This window comes from Hylobates moloch, unplaced genomic scaffold, assembly GCF_009828535.3.
Source record: "Hylobates moloch isolate HMO894 unplaced genomic scaffold, HMol_V3 SCAFFOLD_18, whole genome shotgun sequence".
Taxonomy (NCBI): Eukaryota; Metazoa; Chordata; class Mammalia; order Primates; family Hylobatidae; genus Hylobates; species Hylobates moloch.
The window spans coordinates 9,974,788-9,996,903 of record NW_026652293.1 but is presented as its reverse complement, the minus strand read 5'-3'; the positions used below and the strand labels follow the sequence as shown (position 1 = coordinate 9,996,903).

The 22,116-nt window shown below is 40.2% G+C and overlaps 3 protein-coding genes and 1 pseudogene across 3 annotated transcripts in view; 3 read left to right on the top strand and 1 right to left on the bottom strand.

The window, feature by feature from the left end:
* Positions 1-487: 487 nt before the first annotated feature.
* ZBED6 (zinc finger BED-type containing 6) lies at positions 488-5,474 on the top strand. Its single transcript, XM_032137549.2, has one exon. The coding sequence runs from the start codon at positions 1,406-1,408 to the stop codon at positions 4,343-4,345; it is 2,940 nt and encodes a 979-aa protein (XP_031993440.1). The 5' UTR covers positions 488-1,405; the 3' UTR covers positions 4,346-5,474.
* A 505-nt stretch (positions 5,475-5,979) lies between these two features.
* Positions 5,980-6,078, top strand: LOC131381769 (uncharacterized). Its single transcript, XM_058430456.1, has one exon. It carries the CDS (start codon positions 5,980-5,982, stop codon positions 6,076-6,078), a length of 99 nt encoding a protein of 32 aa, XP_058286439.1.
* A 3,095-nt stretch (positions 6,079-9,173) lies between these two features.
* Positions 9,174-9,713, bottom strand: LOC116458017 (charged multivesicular body protein 5-like; annotated as a pseudogene).
* An 11,368-nt stretch (positions 9,714-21,081) lies between these two features.
* ZC3H11A (zinc finger CCCH-type containing 11A) overlaps positions 21,082-22,116 on the top strand; it is a 36,632-nt gene continuing 35,597 nt past the window's right edge. Inside the window, exon 1 of the mRNA XM_032137570.2 lies at positions 21,082-21,226. Within this exon, the coding sequence (XP_031993461.1) occupies positions 21,173-21,226 (54 nt within the window). The 5' untranslated portion in view covers positions 21,082-21,172. The remainder of the gene's footprint in view (positions 21,227-22,116) is intronic.

Genomic DNA, 22,116 nt, shown 5'->3' with positions numbered 1-22,116 from the left:
GAGCCCGGAGCAGCCCCCGAAAACCGACTGTTCCCCCGAATCCCGAAGAGAGAACTGACAGTAGATTGCTTTCTTCGGGGCAACAGTTTCTCTAGTTGAGCAGACCCTCACTGCCTAAATCAATCAGACTGAGTGCCGGGCGCTGAATTTACCTACTCTCATTCCTCTCCAGGGTCCCACTACTTTGGAGCTTGTCTCAAACTCCACATACAGAAAGCCACCGACCTTATTCCGGTATCCTACACCCATTCCCCACCCTCATTACACTCCCACCCCTGGCCCTCAGCGTCGGAGTCAAGAGCAACAGGGACACTTCCGTTCTCCTTGTAGGATTGGTGAAACCGTAATGAAGAACACCCCTAAACTCCCATAATCGGTGCGGATTCCTATGGGGAAGGCCTATATTGTTGACATCTTCCAGGCCTTGGTTCTGGACCTTGAGAAGGAGGCTGTGGAACTAGAGATAGCGATGCTTTTTAGGGTAAATGTGTGTAGGTATTGGGGGAAGGGGAGGGATCAATCGAAAAGAAATGGAAGCGGTTTAAAGTTCATATTTCACTTTTTGCTATCCCTATAGCGTCCAACTTGTAAGTTACTTACAGGCTGTAAAAGCTTCTCCAGTCTAAAAATATCTGAAGACTAAACTTGAGTTAACTCTTAATACAAACAGTACTTTGAAAGTGCAGCATTTAACCTTGTTTTAAAATTTTATTCTCAAAGCATTTTTTTCCAGCCACTCACATTTTAAAAGGTTGTATTACTTTTAGTTAGAACTGAAAGGGCTCAACTAGCATTTGCTGTGACCAGTATGCGGAGTCTGTGTTGGCTTTCCAGAATTGACTTTTTGGGTTGTATTGGCAAATCACAGTCCTAAATGATGAATGTTGAATGATGCACTATGTTTTTGTTTAAATGAGATTTCCTGAAAATAGTTAATTTCAGAATTAAGGGAAATTGATGTCACTGTCATGAGGCATCATAAAAAAATATATTTTACAAGGTGAAGGCATTTCAAGCAGATATAGTTCTTGATGAAGCAGGAAGAACATGGATCTGGAATTTGGAAGACCTGGCTTCTAGCTGCTACTAACCAATTCTGTGACTCTGGGAAAGGGGGACTCAGTTCTTACTTCTGTAACATGAGGACACTGGACTATTTGAATTCAGAACTTAGAAAATTGGAAGGGACCTTAAAGCCCTCTAAGAAAGAGTTCGGGAATGTTCTCCATTGCTGTCACTTTTCCTCCAAAAATAACCTGGCTTGGAAGTTACTGGTCCAGTGGGAATTTGATTCCCCATAGAAATTGGAGAAAAGGTAATGCAAATAGAGAGGAACAGCTGTATTTCTGCTTGAGTAATAAACCCACTAACAGATTCTGGTACGAATTGTGGAGACATAAAGAGAATGAGTGTATGTACTTTAAGTGTACCAGTTTCTTCACTCTCTCCTGGCAGAAGATGCAGCGCTTTTAGTGATTCTGGGATTCTGGGATGTGTTCCTATTAATTCTAATACAGATGAAGAAGATGTGGTAGAGGAAAAGATGGTAGCAGAAGGAGTGAATAAAGAGGCAAAACAGCCTGCTAAAAAGAAAAGAAAGAAGGGTTTGCGAATTAAGGGGAAAAGGCGTCGAAAAAAATTGATTCTTGCCAAAAAGTTTAGTAAGGATTTGGGATCTGGGAGGCCTGTTGGAGATGCCCCTGCTTTGTTAGCTTCCAATGACCCTGACCAGGATGAAGAAAGTCTTTTTGAGAGCAATATAGAAAAACAGATCTATCTACCTAGTACTAGAGCCAAGACCTCCATTGTGTGGCACTTCTTTCATGTTGACCCCCAGTACACCTGGCGGGCTATTTGTAACCTCTGTGAGAAAAGCGTCAGCAGGGGTAAACCGGGTAGCCATCTTGGTACATCTACTCTTCAACGACATTTGCAAGCAAGGCATTCACCTCATTGGACCAGGGCCAACAAGTTTGGAGTTACTAGTGGAGAGGAGGACTTTACCTTGGATGTATCTTTATCTCCCTCTTCTGGAAGCAATGGAAGCTTTGAATATATTCCTACTGATCCATTAGATGATAATAGAATGGGTAAGAAGCATGATAAATCAGCATCTGATGCCCTAAGGGCAGAAAGAGGGAGATTTCTCATCAAAAGTAACATTGTCAAGCATGCTTTAATTCCTGGAACTAGAGCCAAGACATCTGCCGTTTGGAATTTTTTTTACACTGATCCTCAGCACATCTCAAGAGCTGTGTGTAATATATGTAAAAGAAGTGTGAGCCGGGGTAGGCCAGGGTCCCACTTAGGGACTTCAACACTTCAACGACACCTGCAAGCCACACATCCTATCCATTGGGCTGTTGCCAACAAAGACAGTGGTGCTGTTGCAAGTGGATTAGATGAAGCTGAGACTGAGAGAAGTGATCTCTTGAGTGATACCTTGCATGGAGAAAAGTCTACAGGCAGCCAAGATTTAACAGCTGAGGACCTTAGTGACTCTGATTCAGATGAACCTATGTTAGAGGTTGAAAATAGATCTGAAAGTCCTATTCCCGTTTCAGAGCAAGGCACTCTGATGCATGCGCAGGAGAGAGAAACAACATATTGTGGAAATCCAGTCTCAAGTCAAATAAGTCAGGCAATTATCCAAATGATTGTGGAGGATATGCATCCTTACAACTACTTCTCAACTCCAGCCTTTCAGAGGTTCATGCAGATTGTGGCGCCTGATTATAGGTTGCCATCAGAGACTTACTTTTTCACTAAGGCTGTACCTCAGTTATATGATTGTATCAGAGAAAAAATTTTCTTAACTTTAGAGAATGTTCAGAGCCAAAAGATACACCTGACTGTTGACATATGGACCCATGACCCATCCACTGACTATTTTATTGTGACTGTACACTGGGTTTCTTTGGAAACTGCGTCTTTTCTCAATAATGGCAGGATCCCCGATTTTAGAAAGTGGGCAGTGCTTTGTGTTACAGGTTTGGCTAAAGACTGTTTGATAACCAATATTTTACAAGAATTAAATGACCAGATTGGTCTGTGGCTTTCTCCAAATTTCCTTATCCCTAGCTTCATTGTTTCTGACAATTCCTCTAATGTGGTACATGCAATCAAAGATGGTGGTTTTACCCATGTGCCATGCTTCCTGCATTGTTTAAATATGGTCATTCAGGACTTTTTCTGTGAGCACAAAAGCATTGAGAATATGTTAGTGGCTGCCAGGAAAACTTGTCATCATTTTAGTCATTCGGTCAAGGCCCGTCAGATACTGCAAGAGTTCCAAAATGATCACCAACTTCCATGGAAGAATTTGAAACAGGATGAAACTGGCCATTGGATTTCTACTTTTTATATGTTAAAATGGCTCTTGGAGCATTGCTACTCAGTTCACCATAGTCTTGGTAGAGCCAGTGGAGTTGTGCTCACCTCACTTCAGTGGACTCTAATGACTTATGTTTGTGATATTCTTAAGCCATTTGAGGAGGCTACCCAGAAAGTGAGTGTGAAGGCCGCAGGATTGAATCAGGTGCTACCCCTAATCCATCATCTACTCCTTTCCTTGCAGAAACTCAGAGAAGATTTTCAAGTCAGAGGTATTACTCAGGCCCTCAATCTGGTGGATAGTTTATCTCTGAAACTTGAAACGGATACCCTACTAAGTGCCATGCTTAAATCCAAGCCCTGCGTCTTGGCTACTTTGTTAGATCCTTGCTTTAAAAACAGTTTGGAAGACTTTTTTCCTCAAGGTGCTGATTTAGAAACTTATAAGCAGTTCCTTGCAGAAGAGGTCTGTAATTATATGGAATCTTCACCAGAGATCTGCCAAATTCCAACTTCAGAAGCTTCTTGTCCCTCAGTTACAGTGGGAGCTGATTCATTTACCTCATCTCTAAAAGAAGGCACCTCCAATTCAGGTTCTGTTGATAGCTCAGCTGTAGACAATGTTGCCCTTGGAAGCAAAAGCTTCATGTTCCCTTCTGCTGTAGCAGTTGTGGATGAGTACTTCAAAGAGAAGTATTCGGAGCTCTCAGGAGGTGATGACCCTTTAATTTACTGGCAGAGGAAGATAAGCATATGGCCGGCTTTGACCCAGGTTGCCATCCAGTATCTAAGTTGCCCCATGTGTAGTTGGCAATCTGAATGTATCTTTACTAAAAATAGCCACTTTCATCCAAAACAGATCATGAGCCTGGACTTTGACAATATAGAACAACTGATGTTTCTGAAAATGAACTTGAAAAATGTTAACTACGATTATTCTACATTGGTTCTGAGCTGGGATCCTGAGCAGAATGAAGTTGTTCAAAGCAGTGAAAAAGAAATACTGCCTTAATTTCTTTTTCTCCATTTAAAATGGGCAACTTTTTGCTGTGTTACTGTATCTTAATAGCTATAGTTGTTAAATATAATCATTATCTTTATAAACACATCTGGGGAAACCTGAAATCACACAAGGGCTGAAAATTCCTCAGAGGCAATATAATTTTGATAAAATGAAGATTGAAGATTTCATAGCTATAACTGTGTCGCTAGCACTTGAAAATTTTGCTTATACCAATGAGAGAGCAAAGATATTTTTAATTAAAAAAAATATAGTGCAGCATTGAAAGGCCTTAGGCTTTCTGCCTGGTAGATTGAACTAGTAATTGGTTTTAAGTAAAATTTCCCCCACCATGGGAAATTTTATTGCTCTGAAATCAACGAAATGAGAAAAAAGTACACTAGGCTGGCATTCCTCCTGCCCGTTTTTCTGTTTCCTTAAAAACCCTGATGCTTAATTACAACTTGGCAAAAGGAAAACCCGTGAAATTGTTTTATATTTGGAAATTTCTAATTGCCTCCTCATACTGGTCAGCTTTATACTTTCAAATTGTTGAGTGTGATAGTGTTACGCTTTAGAATTGGATCTTATATAAAAGGGAAATATTAGAAAACAATTAGGAAAATATACTTTTAGTCTTTGAAATGACTGTTTTAACCTTTATAAAATATTATAAAAATAACAAAGATTGTGTAGATATTTTCAAATAATTTCTGGGTAAAAACAGACTAAAACGTTTGCAAGAATTGGAAAAGATTGAATGGGAATTGTAATGAGAGCCCTTTGAACATGCTTGGAAAAACCCAGTAGACATTTCCCAAAGATTGTTTCTGTAATTTTAGGTAATCTTTTTAAAAGCATACTTAATGACCCATAATACTGTATTAACTGTGCGGTTATTTTGGCTACTGAATTCTTAATGAAAACTAAGCAGTCGGTATTTTTATGTGTTAGGAATCATTGGTGAAATGAGTGAAATTGATCTCATTTTAAGATCCCTTTCTACTCTGAAAGTATGTTTCTGAGATTGAGTAGGAGGCCAGAAAATGATGACTTTTAGTAAAAGTCTATTAAAAGTTTCAGACTGAATAACTAATGTGAGATCCCAATTTTCCTTTTTTTCATTTTAGATTTGGGGATATTCCCTGCCCAAAAAATTCCTGGAAAATTGACTAGTATTAAGTGTGAGTAAAAGGTGTCCACTTTTTTTTAAGTTTTGATTTTAGTTTTGTCTTGGATAGTATTTGGCAAGATTTAGCCTAGAAATTATGTAGTATTGATTACATAAGAATCAAAATTGCTTTGTTACTGGGCTGGTTTCAAAGTTTAGAACTCATTTCTATGTATCAAAATCGGGGTTTTTTTTGTTTTTGATTTTTTTTTTAAATTCTTAAATGGTAAATATGCCATTGTGAAATGAAATCTCAACACCAAAAGTTTACCCTTTTACTAACTGGAGTAAATGTATACTTACAAAGTCTTTAGCTGTAGCCATTAGTAGTAAAGAATTTGGACCTAGGCTGCGTAAGCAAGCCTTTCCAGGGCCACTATTTAATGGCAAACCAGTGACACTGGTGTTGATACAAAATAAGAAATAAATTTTCCCTTAGATAAAGCTTTCTGTGTTTTGACAGTGCCAGTTTAGAATGGCTATAATGCTGCTCTGCCTTCTACAGCTTGCTGCACCACTCTGTAGTTACTCTATTACCATACGTTTCTATCTTTTTTGGTTAAACACTCCCTGATGACGATGATGGATATATATACATACATCCATATTATACATAATGATATGTGTAAGGATTTACCTTCATCTTTATTTTATGGGCTGGGCAAAATTTAGTGTAACAATAACTTCATGATACTTTGGTATAAGAGTAAGTTCTTTATTTTTATAATGAACCCAAATCTGAAGTCTTTTATAGTGCATTTTAAAAGGGGAAACGTATCCAAATGTTATATTTCTATACATTTTTGTGTATATGTGTGTGTGTGTATAAGCCAGTTAGTATATATCTGTATGTATATTATATACATAAAACACTATATTTTTACATACAAGTATGCTTTTATTATACAGATAATAAAGATGGGGGAAGGTTTCTGTTTTTTTCTTAATAGGTGAAGAAATCTTGAAGACCAGAAATTGGATCTTACTGAAAAACTGATTTTTTTTTTGTTTTTTTTAAATTATATTGTTCAGCTATGGAAGATGGATTTTTTTTTCATGATCCTTTGACTCTCAAGTTCATCTTTAAATGAACTCTTTTTTTTTGTTTGTTTGTTTTTGTTTTTGAGGAGATAACTAACCCTAGCTGTCTCCAGTCTGACAAAGGTTATTTGAATGGACTTAATCTCCCAGTAGTTGGGAGATGTTCTAAAAACACATGCTGTGTTTGAATTGTGGCTGAGAGGTTTTCTTGGCAATGTGAGGAGGAAAATTTTTTCTGCCTCATTATTATTAATTCATGGATTGAGTGTTGGTTCGACCTACAGGCGTAATAGATTGGAACTCAGTGAAGACACAGACGTTCCTGTTGAGAGCAACCAGCTAATGTAAGTGGGGAAGCAGGCATTTTTGGCATGAAAGGAGTGAACATTCTTGTCATTTAAGGCATAATTTTCATGGATCAGTAAGAAATTAAAAGGCCATTGTTCAGACATTTTTGCTTGTACATAATTGTTTACAAATTTTTAGTTTTGGGATGGAAACATATTTTTTTCTTTCTTTCTTTTTTCTTTTTTGGAGAGAGTTTTACTCTTGTCCCCCAGGCTGGAGTGCAATGGCGTGATCTTGGCTCACTGCAACCTCCTGCTCCCGGGTTCAAGCAGTTCTCCTGCCTCAGCCTCCTGGGTAGCTGGGATTACAGGCATGCACCACTACACCCGGATAATTTTTGTATTGTTAGTGGAGATGAAGTTTCACCATGTTGGCCAGGCTGTTCTGGGATTACAAGCCTGAGCCACCGCCCCTGGCCCATAGTTTTTCTTTGTTTTGATAATGTATGTACATTGTAAAAAAGGTAAAAACAGCATAGCCAAAGTGAAATCTTCCTGTAATTCCATCTCCTTGGAGAAAAGCACTGGGTTATTTTGTTTCGTTTTGAAACAGGGTCTTGTTCTCTGTCACTGAGGCTGGAGTGCAGTGGCATGATCATAGCTCACTGCAACGTCAAACCCCTGGGCTTAAGAGATCCTATTGCCAAAGCCTCCTGAGTAGCTGGAACTACAGGTGTGCACCACTGTACCTGGCTACTTTTTAAAACTTTTTGTAGAGATGGAGTCTCCCTTTGTTCCTCAGGCTGGTCTCAAACTCCTGGGTTCAAGCAGTCTTCCTGCCTTGGCCAACCAAAGTGTTGGGATTACAGGCGTGAGCCACCATGCCTGGCCTCCCATTCCTTTTTAAATAACGATTCTAGATGATTTTATAATCAAGTTCCAGTAATAAACTCTCATTGGGATTTTTGACTTGAATTACATTCGATGTCTGCATTATTTTGGGGATAAGTAATTTCTTTAATCCTCTATTTATTCATTATCCAGGTCTTCTGTGCCTTAGTAGTTTCATAGTTTTTTGGTTTTGTTTTTAATTTAATGTGGGTCTTGCGTACTTCTTCATTTTCTTCCTGTATATCTTTTTATTGTGAATGGTCTCTTCCTGTATATCTTTTTACTGTGAATGGTACTCTGCCATCATCTGAATGATTACTGCTAGTATGAAGGAAATTTACTGCTTCTTGTAGATCTTATATTTTTATTACTTTCAATTTGTTTTAGTTGATAGATTTTCTAGTTTGCAACCATGTAATCTGCAGGTTCTGGATTTTTTTCTTTTTTGCCTCATGTTTTTTTTTTTTTGAGATGGAGTATTGCTCTCGTTGCCTAGGCTGGAGTGCAGTGGTGCTGTCTTGGCTCATTGCAACCTCTGACTCCTGGGTTCAAGTGATTCTTTTGTCTCAGCCTCCCAAGTAGCTGAGATTACAGGCGCATGCCACCATGCCTGGCTAATTTTTGTATTTTTAGTAGAGATGGGGTTTCATCATATTGGCCAGGCTAGTCTCAAACTCCCGACCTCAGGTGATCTGCCCACCTCGGCCTCCTAAAGTGTTGGGATTACAGGCGTGAGCTATTGTGCCCAGCCTGTCTCGTCTTTAATATATGTTTGTAATTTATACCTTTTTTTCCTTTTAAAAAAATTGAGTAAATAAATATCCTATTCATCAAATATCAAGAAATATTCATTATTGATTTCAAGATGTATTGAGGAAACCACAGAATCAAAATACCCACTTCTGATACAGTAGTGATCTCACCCACCTCCTCCAGTTCAACAATTCTCCTACCTCACCTCCGATACGGGATTACAGGCATCACCACAACCCGGCTAATTTTGGGTTTCTCCATGTTGAGACTGGTCTCAAACTCCCGACCTCAGGTGATCCGCCCACCTCGGCCTCCCAAAGTGCTGGGATTACAGGCATGAGCCACCACGCCCAGCCCGATTTTTTTTTTTTTTTTTGAGACGGAGTCTCACTCTGTTGCCCAGGCTGTGGGGCGATCTTGGCTCACTGCGACCTCTGCCTCCTGGGTTCAAGCGATTCTCCTGCTTCAGCCTCCTGAGAAGTAGGACTACAGGCGCCTACCACCACACCCGGCTAATTTTTTGTATTTTTAGTAGAGATGGGGTTTCACCATGTTGGCCAGGCTAGTCTCGAACTTCTGACCTTGTGATCTGCCTGCCTCAGCCTTTCAAAGTGCTGGGATTACAGGTGTGAGCCACCGCGCCCAGCCAGAATCAAGTTTTAGTACAAAGAAAGCATTTCCCAAGCAATGAGTCTCAAAGAAAAAAAATAGAAGAGCAATGTAATTAAACTTTCCTTCAAAGAAAGGACAGAAACATATCTGTTATGGTAAATTTGGAAAGATCAGTATTTCATAGTCCCATAATATGTTTTACATGATGTACTTAAATGCAAATATATGAAGCAGGGATCTGTGGCAATCCAAATTCATCCACCAGAACTCCATCCTTGTTTTTTGTGACAGTGGGAACACCTTCTGGAATTACAGGTGCAGATGCTGCTTCATCTAAATAGAACTGTCTTGGTCCGCCACAAGCTCATCACCCAGTGTATCCAACTCTGCTTCTAGGTCGTCTTCGTCTAATTCTGGGCCGCCATAACTGCAACTAATTGCTTCTTGGATTTCATTTGCATCTTCCATCATGTCCACTAGCTGGTCTTGTAAATTCTCAGTCTGGTCAGTTTTCACTTGCTTGTGTACCTTCATTTCCTTTGCTCCTAGTTTCATAGCATCAACCGTGGTCTTGGTATCCTTCAATGACTGAATGGTGTAATTGACTTGTTTCATGTTGAATGACTATTGGATGCGATTGTCCTGCTGCTGCTCATACATCCGCTTTTGTTTTAAAACTCGCAAGGCTTTCTGCATAATCATATTCTTTGTAGGACCCCCTCTCATCTTGATCTGGTCCTTATACTTCACTAGCTCAGCATCCAATCTAGAAATCTTGTCAGTGGATTCTGCCCTGCTGTCCACCATGCCAATGCAGTCATTCAGGCTGGGCAGCGGAGCGTTAATTTCACTTTCCTGAAGAATCAGTTTATCTTGAGTGGTTGTGAAGGAACCCAAACACCTTTTTTTCTTTCTCCTTTTTTTTTTTTTTTTTTTTTGAGACGGAGTCTTGCTCTGTCACTAGGCTGGAGTGCAGTGGCGTACTCTTGGCTCACTGCAGCCTCCGCCTTCTGGGTTCAAGCGATTCTCCTGCCTCAGCCTGCCGAGTAGCTGGGATTACAGGCATCTGCCATCATGCCTGGCTAATTTTTGTATTTTTTAGTAGAGATTAGGTTTCACCATGTTGACCAGGCTGGTCTCAAACTCCTGGACTCAAGTGATCAGCCCACCTAGGCCTCCCAAAGTGCTGGGATTATAGGCATGAGCCACCGTTCCCGGCCTAACACCTTTTTTTCTTAATGCATATACTAGAACATCTGGAACAGTGTTGAAAGATGGTGAAGACAGTTGAATGGGTGTCCTTCTTTCATTTATCTTGAGTTAGTTTACCTCTAGTGTTTTACCATATTGCATATGCTGATGATTTCTGGTGATTATGTGCATTTATGCTAGGAAGTACCTTATAATTTACCAAGTTTTTGTTGAGTGGATATTGCACCTCAGGTTCCTTTTTTTTTTTTTTTTTTTTTGGTGCTATTTGGTAAAAAAAGACTATTTCAAATACTTTTCTTCACTTTTTAACCATTTTTTCTTTTTTGAAGTCTTTCAAAAATTACTACAGGATTTTGTTTTTTGTTTTTTACCCCTTTTACTCTAGTAAAGATAATGAGTTTCCTAATGTTAACCCATTCCTAGTCCCAGCATAAACCTTTTTGATTATGTAGTGTTATTTTTATTTATTTTATTTTAATTTTTATTTAGAGATGGAGTCTCATTGTGTTGCCCAGGCTGGTCTCAAACTCCTAGCCTCAAGTCAGTAATCCTCCCAAAGCTCTGGGATTACAGGCATGAGCTACCATACCTGACCATGTTACTATTTTAATATACAGCTGGTTCAATTTGCTAATGCTTTATTTAGGATTTTTTATTTGTGTCATACATAAATCAGATGTCCAAAGCAGCTGTTTTAAACATTTTTAAAATTTTTATTTATTTATTTAGAGACAGTGTCTTGCTCTTTTGCCCAGGTTGGAATACAGTGATGTGATCATAGCTCAGTGCAGCCTCAAACTCCTGGGCTCAAGGCTTCCTCCAGTGTCAGCCCCCTGAGTAGCTGGGATTACAAACGTGACTCACTATGCCTGGCTATTGGTAAAAATATTATGACTGTTTTTTGAGTTTGTAATATATGTGGCACAAAGTTTTGTTTTGTCTTGCTTTTTTTTTTTTTTTTTTAGAGATAGAGTCTCGCTCTGCCTCCCAGGCTGGAGTGCGGTGATGTGATCATAGCTCACTGCAGTCTCAAACTCCTGGGCTCAAGGGATCCTTCTAGCTCGGCCTCCCAAGTAGCTAGGACCACAGATGCATGGACCATGCCCAGCTAAATTTTTTTTCTTTTGGGAGAGAGACATGGTCTCACTATGTTGCCCAGGCTTATTTATTTATTTTTTGAGAGAGGGTCTTGCTCTGTTGCCCAGACCAGAGTGCAGTGGGGCAGTCACGGCTCACTGCAGCCTCAACCTCTTGGGCTCAAGCAGTTCTTCTGCCTCAGCCTCCCAAGTAGCTGGGAGTAAAGACATGTGCCACCAAACCTTTCTGATTTTTAAATTTATTGTAGAAGCTGAGTCTCACTATGTTGCCCAGGCTGGTCTTGAACTCCTGGGTTCAAGCAGTCCTCCTGTCTCAGCCTCTCAAAGTGCTGGCATTACAGATGTGAGCCACCATGCCTGGCCTGTTTTGTTTTTTTTTCTACTTTTATTGAGTACTTTTTTGTAAATTCTTTTTCTTCAGTTAGAATACTTTCTTATTTTTCAAAAGTATAAGTACATAGGTGATAATACTTTTTGAGAATTTTTGTATCTAAAAACTTCTAAGTTCTGAGCTATCTGTGAAATGTAGTTTGAAATTCTAAACTTAAAGGTCATAATCTCCTTTAAATTCTGGATGAATAGCATTTTGTCTTTTGGCATTTAGAGATTCAGATGAGAGGTCTAATAATGTCAAGTCTGATTTTCTTTCCTTTGTTGTCAATCTGATTTTTCCTGAAAGTTTGTATGATTTTGTCTTTACCATTGGAATTCAAAAATTTTACCATGTCTGTGTATAGCAGAGATGTCTTTAAAGAAAAGTTCTGCCTGGCATTTGATGATCCCCTTTAATGTAAAGACTCAAGTCCATCAAATTTAGGGAAATGTTCTTATATTGTTTCTTTCATAATCTCTACAAATTCCATTTCTTTGTAGGATTTCTATTTATAGAAACTGAGTTTTCTGGAATTATTTTCATTTCATATACAATTTCCCTCTTAGTGACATATGTTGGCGTTTTTGCTTTGGATTCGTGGAGATGTTGTGTCAGTAATCTCTTGTAATTCAGTTATTATGTTTTTCATCAGTGTTTGTTCTTTCCTTTACTGAAATCTATTTTTGAAGGTAGAGGCTGGAAATTTGAGTCTTCATCTTCTTCGTTGTCATCGCCATTATCTTCTTTTTCTTCTTCATTATTATTATTATTTTATTTATTTTTTTGAGACGGCATTTCTCCGTTGTTGCCCAGGCTGGAGTGCAATGGCACAATCTTGGCTCACTGCAACCTCCACCTCCCGGGTTCAGGTGATTCTCCTGCCTCAGCCTCCCAAGTAGCTGGGATTACAGGCATGCGCCACCACGCCCAGCTAATTTTGTATTTTTAATAGAGACGGGCTTTCACCATGTTGGTCAAGCTGGTCTCGAACTCCTGACCTCAGGTGATCCACTGCCTCAGCCTCCAAAAGTGCTAGGATTAAGGCATGAGCCACCACACCCAGCCTGAGTTTTCTTATTTTTGAAGCTTTGTTTTCTTCCCACTGTTTGTTTTTTTTTTTTTTTTTTTGAGGTAGAGTCTTGCTTTGTCTCCCAGGCTGGAGTGCAGTGGCGTGATCTCGGCTCACTGCAACCTCTGCCTCCAAGGTTCAAGTGATTCTTCTGCCTCAGCCTCCCGAGTAACTGGGACAACAGGCGCACACTACCGTGCCCGGCTAATTTTTTATATTTTTAGTAGAGATGGTGTTTCACCATATTGGCCAGGCTGGTCTCGAACTCCTGACCTCGTGATCTGCCCATCTCCGAAATCCCAGGTTGCTGGGATTACAGGCCTGAGCCACCGCACCCAGCCCCACTCTTTTTTCATAGTGTTATATTCATTTGTAGCAATGCTATATCCTTTAAAACTTGCTGAGAGCATGAAGATTTTAAAATAATATCTCCTTTTTCCTACATTAACTTCTAGAGAGTGGGTTTAGAAAGGTCCCATTATTTTTCTTGGCTTCATATTTTCAAACAGTTATTTTCTGTTGAAAAGTAACCAGGTTAACTGGGTGCGGTGGCTCACACCTGTAATCCTAGCACTTTGTGAGGCTGAGACGGGCAGATCACTTGAGGTCAGGAGTTCGAGACCAATCTGGCCAACATGGTGAAACCTCACCATCTCTACTAAAAATACAAAAATTAGCCAGGTGTGCTGACAGGCGCCTGTAATTCCAGCTACTCGGGAGGCTGAGGCAGAATAATTGCGTGAACCCTGGAGGCAGAGGTTGCAGTGAGCCGGGATCACGCCACTGCACTCCAGCTTGGGCAACAGAGCGAGACTCTGTCTCAAAAATAATAAAACAAAACAAAACAAAAAAGCAACTGGGTTTTTTTTGGCAACCTAGATACTTTTTTTTTTCCTTTTGAACTTAAGAAATTTATGGATGTGCATCTTTGTTTTGTGTTTTTGCATGGGATAGTATTTATTATAAAGTCATTGGAGCATCATTTAAAAGCTGGAGTGGTGTTTTTTTTTGTTTTGTTTTGTTTGTTTGTTTGTTTGTTTGTTTGTTTTTTTTTTTTTTTTAAGAGATGAGGTCTGTCTGTTGCCCAGGCTGTTCTTGAACTCCTGGTCTTAAGTGATCCTCTTGCCTTGGCCTCTCAAAGTGTTAGGGTTATAGGCATGAGCCACTGCACCTGGCCTTGCTGTTTTCTTGAATAGCAATTATATTTGTTTTTATCCTAGTGAAAGTTACAGAAGCTTAGTGTGTAGAGATGATATATAAAGAAACTTTTCTTTTTTTCTTTATGTCTTATTTCCTTTTTCTTGTTTTACATTGTAGCTGTTAGGTTTTTTTTTTTTTTTTTGAGACAGAGTCTCACTCTGTCACCCAGGCTAGAGTGCAGTGGTGCGATCTCAGCTCACTGCAACCTCCACCTCTGGGGTTCATGCCATTCTCCTGCCTCAGCCTCTGGAGCAGCTGGGACCACAGGCGCCCGCCACCATGCCCGGCTAATTTTTTGTATTTTTAGTAGAGACAGGGTTTCACAGTGTCAGCCACAGGATGGTCTCGATCACCAATCTCCTGACCTCGTGATCCACCCGCCTCGGACTCCCAAAGTGCTGGGAATACAGGCGTGAGCCACAGCGCCCGGCCAGCTGTTAGATCTTACGAAGGAGTTTTTTCTGTTGAAACATTAGTACGGGAGTGTTATCTACTCAGGATTCCATTTCTCCACACTCCGCCCAACTTTGAGGGCCCTTTGCAGAAGCTGATTTGAAAATTAGTTGTGGGCCAGATGCTTATGCCTGTAATCCCAGCACTTTGAGAGGTTGAGGCGGGCAGATGACCTGAGGTCAGGAGTTTCACACCAGCCTGGCCACTATGGTGAAGCTCCATCTCTACTAAAAATACAAAAAAAAAAAAATTAGCAGGCTGTGGTGGTAGGCGCCTGTAATCCCAGCCACTTGGGAGGCTGAGGCAAGAGAATCGCTTGAAACCAGAAGGTGGAGGTTGCAGTGAGCCGAGATTGCGCCACTGCACTCCAGCAGCCTGAGTAGAAGAGTGAAACTCCGTCTCCAAAAAAAAAAAAAAAAAAAAAGCCACGTGTGATGGTGGGCACCTGTAATTCCAGCTACTTGGGAGGCTGAGGCAGGAGACTCGCTTGAACCCAGGAGGTGGAGGTTGCAGTCAGCTGAGATCGTGCGGTGATACTTCAGCCTGGGCAACAAGAGCAAAAACTCGAAACTCTATCTCCAGATAAATAAATAAATAAATAAATAAATAAATAAATAAATAAATAAATAAAATTAGTTGCCAAAAAATTGTAAATTCTGCTGTGTCTTTGCATTTCATAGCTGCCATTTCATTGTTTCAATTACTTTGTTGCTGGTCGTTCTGAAACTGGTAACAGTTTCAAATATGTTCTTTGGAATGTTGATTTCATGAGTGAAATTGACCTCTAAGCCTTTTATTCTCCTTAAAAACTTTTTTTTTTTGGAGACAGAATCTTGCTCTGTTGCCTAGTCTGGAGTGCAGTGGCAAGATCGTGGTTCACTGCAACCTCTGCCCCCTGGATTCAAGCGATTCTTGTGCCTTAGCCTCCTGAGTAGCTGGGACTACAGGTGCCGGCTCCCACGCCTGGCTAATTTTTTGTATTTTCAGTAGAGATGAGGTTTCGCCATGTTGGCCAGGCTGGTCTTGAATTCCTGACCTCAAATAACTTTTTTTATTATTAAACTTTTTTCTTTGTTGCATATATGTCTGAAAAGTATTCAGATAGCTTTTTCTTTTTCTTTTTTTTTTTTTTCAGACAGGTCTCACTGTCACTCAGGCTGTAGTGCAGTGGTGTGATCTTGGTTCACTGCAACCTCCATCTCCTGTGTTCAAGTGATTCTCCCACCTCAGCCTCCTGAGTAGCTGGGACTACAGATGTGTGCCACCATGCCTGGCTAATTTTTATATTTTTTTGTAGAGACGAGGTTTCACCGTGTTGGCCAGGCTGGTCTTGAACTACTGACCTCAAGTGATCCACCCACCTCGGCCTCCCAAAGTGCTGGGATTACAAGTATGAGCCACCACACTGGGCCTTAACTTTCATTTTAAATTCAGGGGTACATGTGCAGGATGTGCAGGTTTGTTACACAGGTAAATGTGTGTCGTGGGGGTTTGTTGTACAGATTATTTCATCACCCAGGTATTAAGCCTAGTATCCATTAGTTATTTTTCCTGATCCTTTCCCTCCTCCCACCTTCTACCTTCTGATAGGCTCCAGTGTTTGTTGTTCCCCTCTATGTGTCCAAGTGTTCTCAGCATTTAGCTCCCACTTATAAGTGAGAACATGCTGTATTTGGTTTCCTGTTTCTGCGTTGGTTTGCTAAGGATAATAGCCTCTGGCTCCATTCATGTCCCTGCAAAGGACATGATTTTGTTCCTTTTTATTGGTTGCATACTATTCCATGTTTTGTATTTTTTCAGACTTCGGTCTTGTTGCTTCCCATCCTTCCATCCTCACCAGCATTTAGTGCTTTCAGTATTTTGGATTTTAGCCATTCTAAATTTTTTTTTTTTTTTTGAGACAGAGTCTCACTCTGTTGCCTAGGCTGGAGTATAGTGGCATGATCTTGGCTCACTGCAGCCTCTGCCTCCTAGATTCAAACGATTCTTCTGTTTCTGCCTCCTGAGTAGCTGGGATTACAGGTGTGTGCTACCACAGCCAGCTAATTTTTGTATTTTTAGTAGAGACGGGGTCTCACCATGTTTGCCAAGCTTGTCTTAGACTCCTGACCTCAGATGACCCACCTGCCTCGGCATTCCAAAGTGCTGGGATTCCAAGTGTGAGCCACTGTGCCCGAATGGATTTTAGCCATTAGAAAAGGAATTTGTAATCCCTAATGATGCATGATGTTGGGCAAGATTTCAAATGCTTATTTTCCATCTGTATACCTTCTTTGGTGAGGGACCTGTTCAGGTCTTTTGCCTTTTTGAATTGGGGGGTTGTTTTCTTATTTTTGAGTTTCAAGAGTTGTATATCAGACCTTATCAGTTATGTTTTGCAAATATTTTCTCCCAGCCTGTGGCTTTTTCATTCTTTCTTTCTTAAAGCTTTTTAACAGCGCTTTCGCAGAGCAGACCTTTTTAATTTTAATGAACTCCAATTTAACGGTTTTTGTTTGTTTGTTTGTTTTTTGTTTTCAGATGGAGTTTCGCTCTTGTTGCCCAGGCTGGAGTGCAGTTGTGTGATCTCAGTTCACTGCAACCTCCGCCTCCTGGGTTCAAGCAATTCTCTTGCCTCAGCCTCCTGAGTAGCTGGAATTACAGGCATTCGCCACCATGCCTGGCTAAATTTTAATGGTTTTTATTGAAAACCAATTTATTGGTTTTCTTTTATATTTGTTATCCATGTTATTTTTTGTGAAAAGTATAAAGTCTGTGTCTAAAATTATTTTTTATATGTGGATATCCATTTGTTCCAGTAACATATGTTGAAAAGACTATCCTTTGCTCCTTTGTCAAAGGTGATTTGACTATGCTTGTAATCTGTGTTAGTTCCTAGGACTTCCATAACAAAGTATCACAAACTGGGTAGCTACAGAAGTTTGTTGTCTCACAATTCTGAAGGTGAGATGTCTAAAATGTTTTCAGCAGGGCCATTCTCCCTCTGAAGCCTGTAGAGGAATGATCCTTCCTTACCCATTCTGGCTTCTGGTGTTTGTTGGCAATCCTTGGCATTCCTTGGTTTGTAGATGCATCCCTCCAGCCACATGGTCATCTTCTCCTTGTGTGTCTTCTCATCACGTTCCCTCTGTACATGTCTGTCTCTTTCATTTTAAGCTGGCAACATTTTTTGCTAAGATGGTTGCCTGAATCTAGTCACACACCTAATCTCCAACAAACTTGCCCACCCATACCCTTTTCTCTACAGAGCATACATTCTTGTTTTGTTGTTGTGTTTTTTTTTTTGTTTTTTTTTTTTTTGAGACGGAGTCTCGCTGTCTCCCAGGCTGGAGTTCAGTGGCACAATCTCGGCTCACTGCAAGCTCCACCTCCCAGGTTCACGCCATTCTCCTGCCTCAGCCTCCCGAGTAGCTGGGACTACAGGCGCCCACCACCACGCCCGGCTAATTTTTTTGTATATTTAGTAGAGACGGAGTTTCACCGTGTTAGCCAGGATGGTCTCGATCTCCTGACCTCGTGATCCGCCCGCCTTGGCCTCCCAAAGTGCTGGGATTACAGGCGTGAGCCTTTTTTTTTTTTTTTTTTTTTTGCAATATGGATAGAGTGAGAATTTTCTAAATTTTCAAGTTCAGATTCTTTATTCCTTTTTGCTTGATAGTTCTTGCCTCAAGATATCTGTCTCCTTGCATTTCACTGTGAGCAGTAGTAAAAGCCCAGGCTGTTCCTTCCACACTTTGCTTAGAAATCTCCTCAGCTAAAACCCAAGTTCATTGCTTCCAGGTTCTGCCTTCTGCCCAACAGAACACAATTCTAAGTTCTCTGCCACTTTTTAACAAGAATAACCTTTCCAGCCGGGTGCTGGCTCACACCTGTAATGCCAGCACTTTGGGAGGCCGAGGTGGGTGGATCACCTGAGGTCAGAAGTTCGAGACCAGCCTGGCCAACATGGTGAAACCCTGTCTCTACTAAAAATAACAAAAATTAGCCATACGTGGTGGTGCAAGCCTGTAATTCCAGCTAGTTGGGAGACTGAGGTGGGAGAATCGCTTGAACCTGCGAGGCAGAGGTTGCAGTGAGCCAAGATGGCACATTGCAGTCCAGCCTGGGTGACAGAGCAAGACTCCATCTCAAAAAAAAAAAAAAAGAATAACCTTTCCTCCAGTTTCCAGTAACATGATCCTCATTTCTGATTGAAACCTCACCATAAGTACCTTAAGTACCTTTAATGTTCATATGCTTTAGCAGCAGTTTCTTCTAGGCCTTTTCTATCAAGTACCTCAAAAGTCTTCCAGCCTCCACCTATGACCCAATAACAAAGCTACTTACATATATTTAGATTTTTTTGTTTTTGGTTTTTTACAGCAGCATTCACTTTCTGGTATGAAACTCTAATGGCTGTATATTGTCACATTACATTAATATACCGTAATTTTTTTTAATCATTATTTGTTTATTTTTGAGATAGAGTCTCACTCTGTTGTCCAGGCTGGAGTGCAGTGCGTGATCTCGGCTCACTGCAACCTCCACCTCCCGGTTCAAGAAGTTTCCCTGCCTCAGGCTCCTGAGTAGCTGGGACTACAGGTGTGTGCTACCACACATGGCTAATTTTTGTATTTTTAGTAGAGATGGGGTTTCGCCATGTTGTCCAGGCTGTTCTCAAACTCCTGACCTCAAGTGATCCACCAGCTTCCACCTCCCAAAGTTCTGGGATTACAGGCGTGAGCCACCGTGCCTGGCCATATATCATAATTTTTAAAAATAGTCTCCAATTTTTGAACAGTTAGATTTCTAGATGTTATTTCATTATTTTTTCCTTTCCTTTTTTTTTTTTTTCTTTTTTTTGAGACAGTGTCTCGCTGTTGCCCAAGCTGGAGTGTAGTGGCACAATCTCAGCTCACTGCAACCTCTGCCTCCTGGGTTCAAGTGATTCTTGTGCCTCAGCTCCCCCTGTAGCTGGGATCACAGGTGTGTGCCACCACACCCAGCTATTTTTTTTTTTTAAGAGATGGGGTTTTGCCATGTTGTCCAGGCTGGACTTGAACTCCTGGACTCAAGTGATCTGCCCACCTCGGCCTCCCAGAGTGCTGGGATTATAGGTATGAGCCACTGCACCCGGCCTATTTCATTATTAAAACAAGATTGTGATAACATTTCTTGTGCATTGTTACCTTTAATACTTTTATGTATTATAATAAATCCTAGAAATGGAATTGTTTGTCGAAGGGTATGTGAACTTTAAACATTTGGGTACGTGTTTAGTACCCATGTTTAGTGTCAGACTCTTACTCTTAATCCAGGTTGTTAACATCAAGGTGACTTTGCATCATGGCATACCATTCTTGCATTAGGAAGTATTAGTGGGAGATATGACTGAATTTGACTTAATTGATTTCAAGTTGTAGATCACTTTTCTGAAACCTGATCTTGGTATGTACGTTTGTGGAAACCCTTTCCATATTCTCATATGTGCTCTTGTTATATGCTTTTGTAGAAGCTTGCTTGGACGTTTTAGTGTGGAGATCAGGGTATGCCATGGACTAGGGGAGAAAATATTTGCTATTTTGTGGAATCACTATCATGGAAAGCCCCGAAGACTACTTTTGCGTCTTGTTTGTAATTGGTGTACAGCTCTAGTCATCTTCATTAATGTAAGCTAGATCCATAGATGTTTTCAGAAATAATTGTTTCATCAGTTATTCTAGCTAAACAGGGTTTTCTCACCTAGTTATGATTATATACTTTTGAAGTAAAAATGCTTGTGAAAATATTTGAACTTTTTCATTTAGATGAAACATTCTACTTTGTCATATTTTGTTAGCAAGTATTTTGTGTTAGTAACCTAAGTCCCATTAATAATCTAAAATGTATGTAGTCTTTTGAGACTTTCAAATCAGTGGGCAAAAATACATATATACATACATATATACATACATATATGTATAATGTGGATCAGGCTGGGCGGGATGGCTCACACCTGTAATCCCAGCATTTTGGGAGGCCAAGGGAGGAGGATTGCTTGAGGCAGGAGTTCAAGACCAGACTGAACAACATAGCAAGATCCTGTCTTTACAAAAACTTTTTTTAAAAAATTAGCTGGGCATAGTGGCATGTGTCTGTAGTCCTGGATACTTGGGGAAGGCTGAGGTGGGAGAATCCCTTGAGCCCAGGAGTTCAGTGTTGCAGTGAGCTGTGATCACATCATTGCACTCCAGCCTGGGCAACAGAGTGAGACACTGTCTCTAAAAAGAATTAAAAATAAAATGTAGATCTTTAGTTAACAATGCTTATTTACAATGCTGTAACCGTGTAACAAGCATCATAGAGAATATAAAAGAAGGGCATGGCCTTTCTAGCCAAAATTTTACATTGTAGATGGGAATGAACAGTGTTCACAATCAGTGTGTTTACAAGGCTCTGTATAAGCAAGGTTGTATTAATAAAATTTGATTCTAACAATATGATCTCATTAGCCACGGTGATTTGAAGGAGGAAGAATTTACCTGAAATATTTTAATTCATTTTCTCCTCATTTTAGGATTACGGTTTAAAGACAATTTCTGTGATCCAGTTGTCATTTGGAAGATTAAACCCATTTCACGAGGACTTGGAGCCTGGTCCTTGCTTTGAGGAAGCAGTGGCTTGTTTCAAGAAGCCACTTCTGATCTAAGAATCTACCCAGCATGCCTAATCAAGGAGAAGACTGCTATTTTTTTTTCTATTCTACATGTACCAAAGTAAGAACTGACATCTTTAAATCAGTTCTTTCTACAATTTGCTTAATAGAATTGGATAAGATTTTCCCAACATTTTAAGTTGTTTTTATTATATATATATTTTTTGCCCAACTGTTTATTATTGGCTGTCAGTTTTTTAAACGATAATGTATTTAGAATAATTCAGTGTGTTTTCCCCTTCATTTTATATATAACTAATTTTCCCATCTTCTACAAAAGTGAAAAGGCATGTGGCATGTAGTTCAAAATTAATTTGTTCAGGTTGCCTTTGGAAATGGGGGCACTTTGACCTAAGCCTTACTAACTTTGATTTTATATACTTCATATTAAATGAGTGAGTGAATTGTGTTGTACTTCCAGAAACTGTCATGGGTTGAATTTGACTTCTTTCTTCTCCCAGATTTCCTGCCGAGTACTAAGAATATAGAGCCATCATTCTAAATATGCTTTTGCAGTTTTTTGGCTTAATCTTTGTCAAAACTTCTGTTTTTCTCCTTGATTCTTTTGCAGCTCTTATTTACGTATACTTACTGCTTTCTGTGATTTTATGACTAATTCTATAAACGTATGTGTTAACAAAAATTTGTTCTTCAGTCATCTTGATTTTTTCAGACGGAGTCTAGTTCTGTCACCCAGGCTGGAGTGCAGTGGCATGATCTCGGCTCACTGCAACCTCCGCCTCCCAGGTTCAAGCCATTCTCCAGCCTCAGCCTTCCAAGTAGCTGGGATTTCTGGCGCCTGCCACCACACCCAGCTAATTGTATTTTTAGTAGAGACAGGGTTTCACTGTGTTGGCCAGGCTTGTCTTGAACTCCTGACCTCGTGATCTGCCCGCCTCGGCCTTCCAAAGTGCTGGAATTATAGGCGTGAGCCACCACGCCCGGTGATAC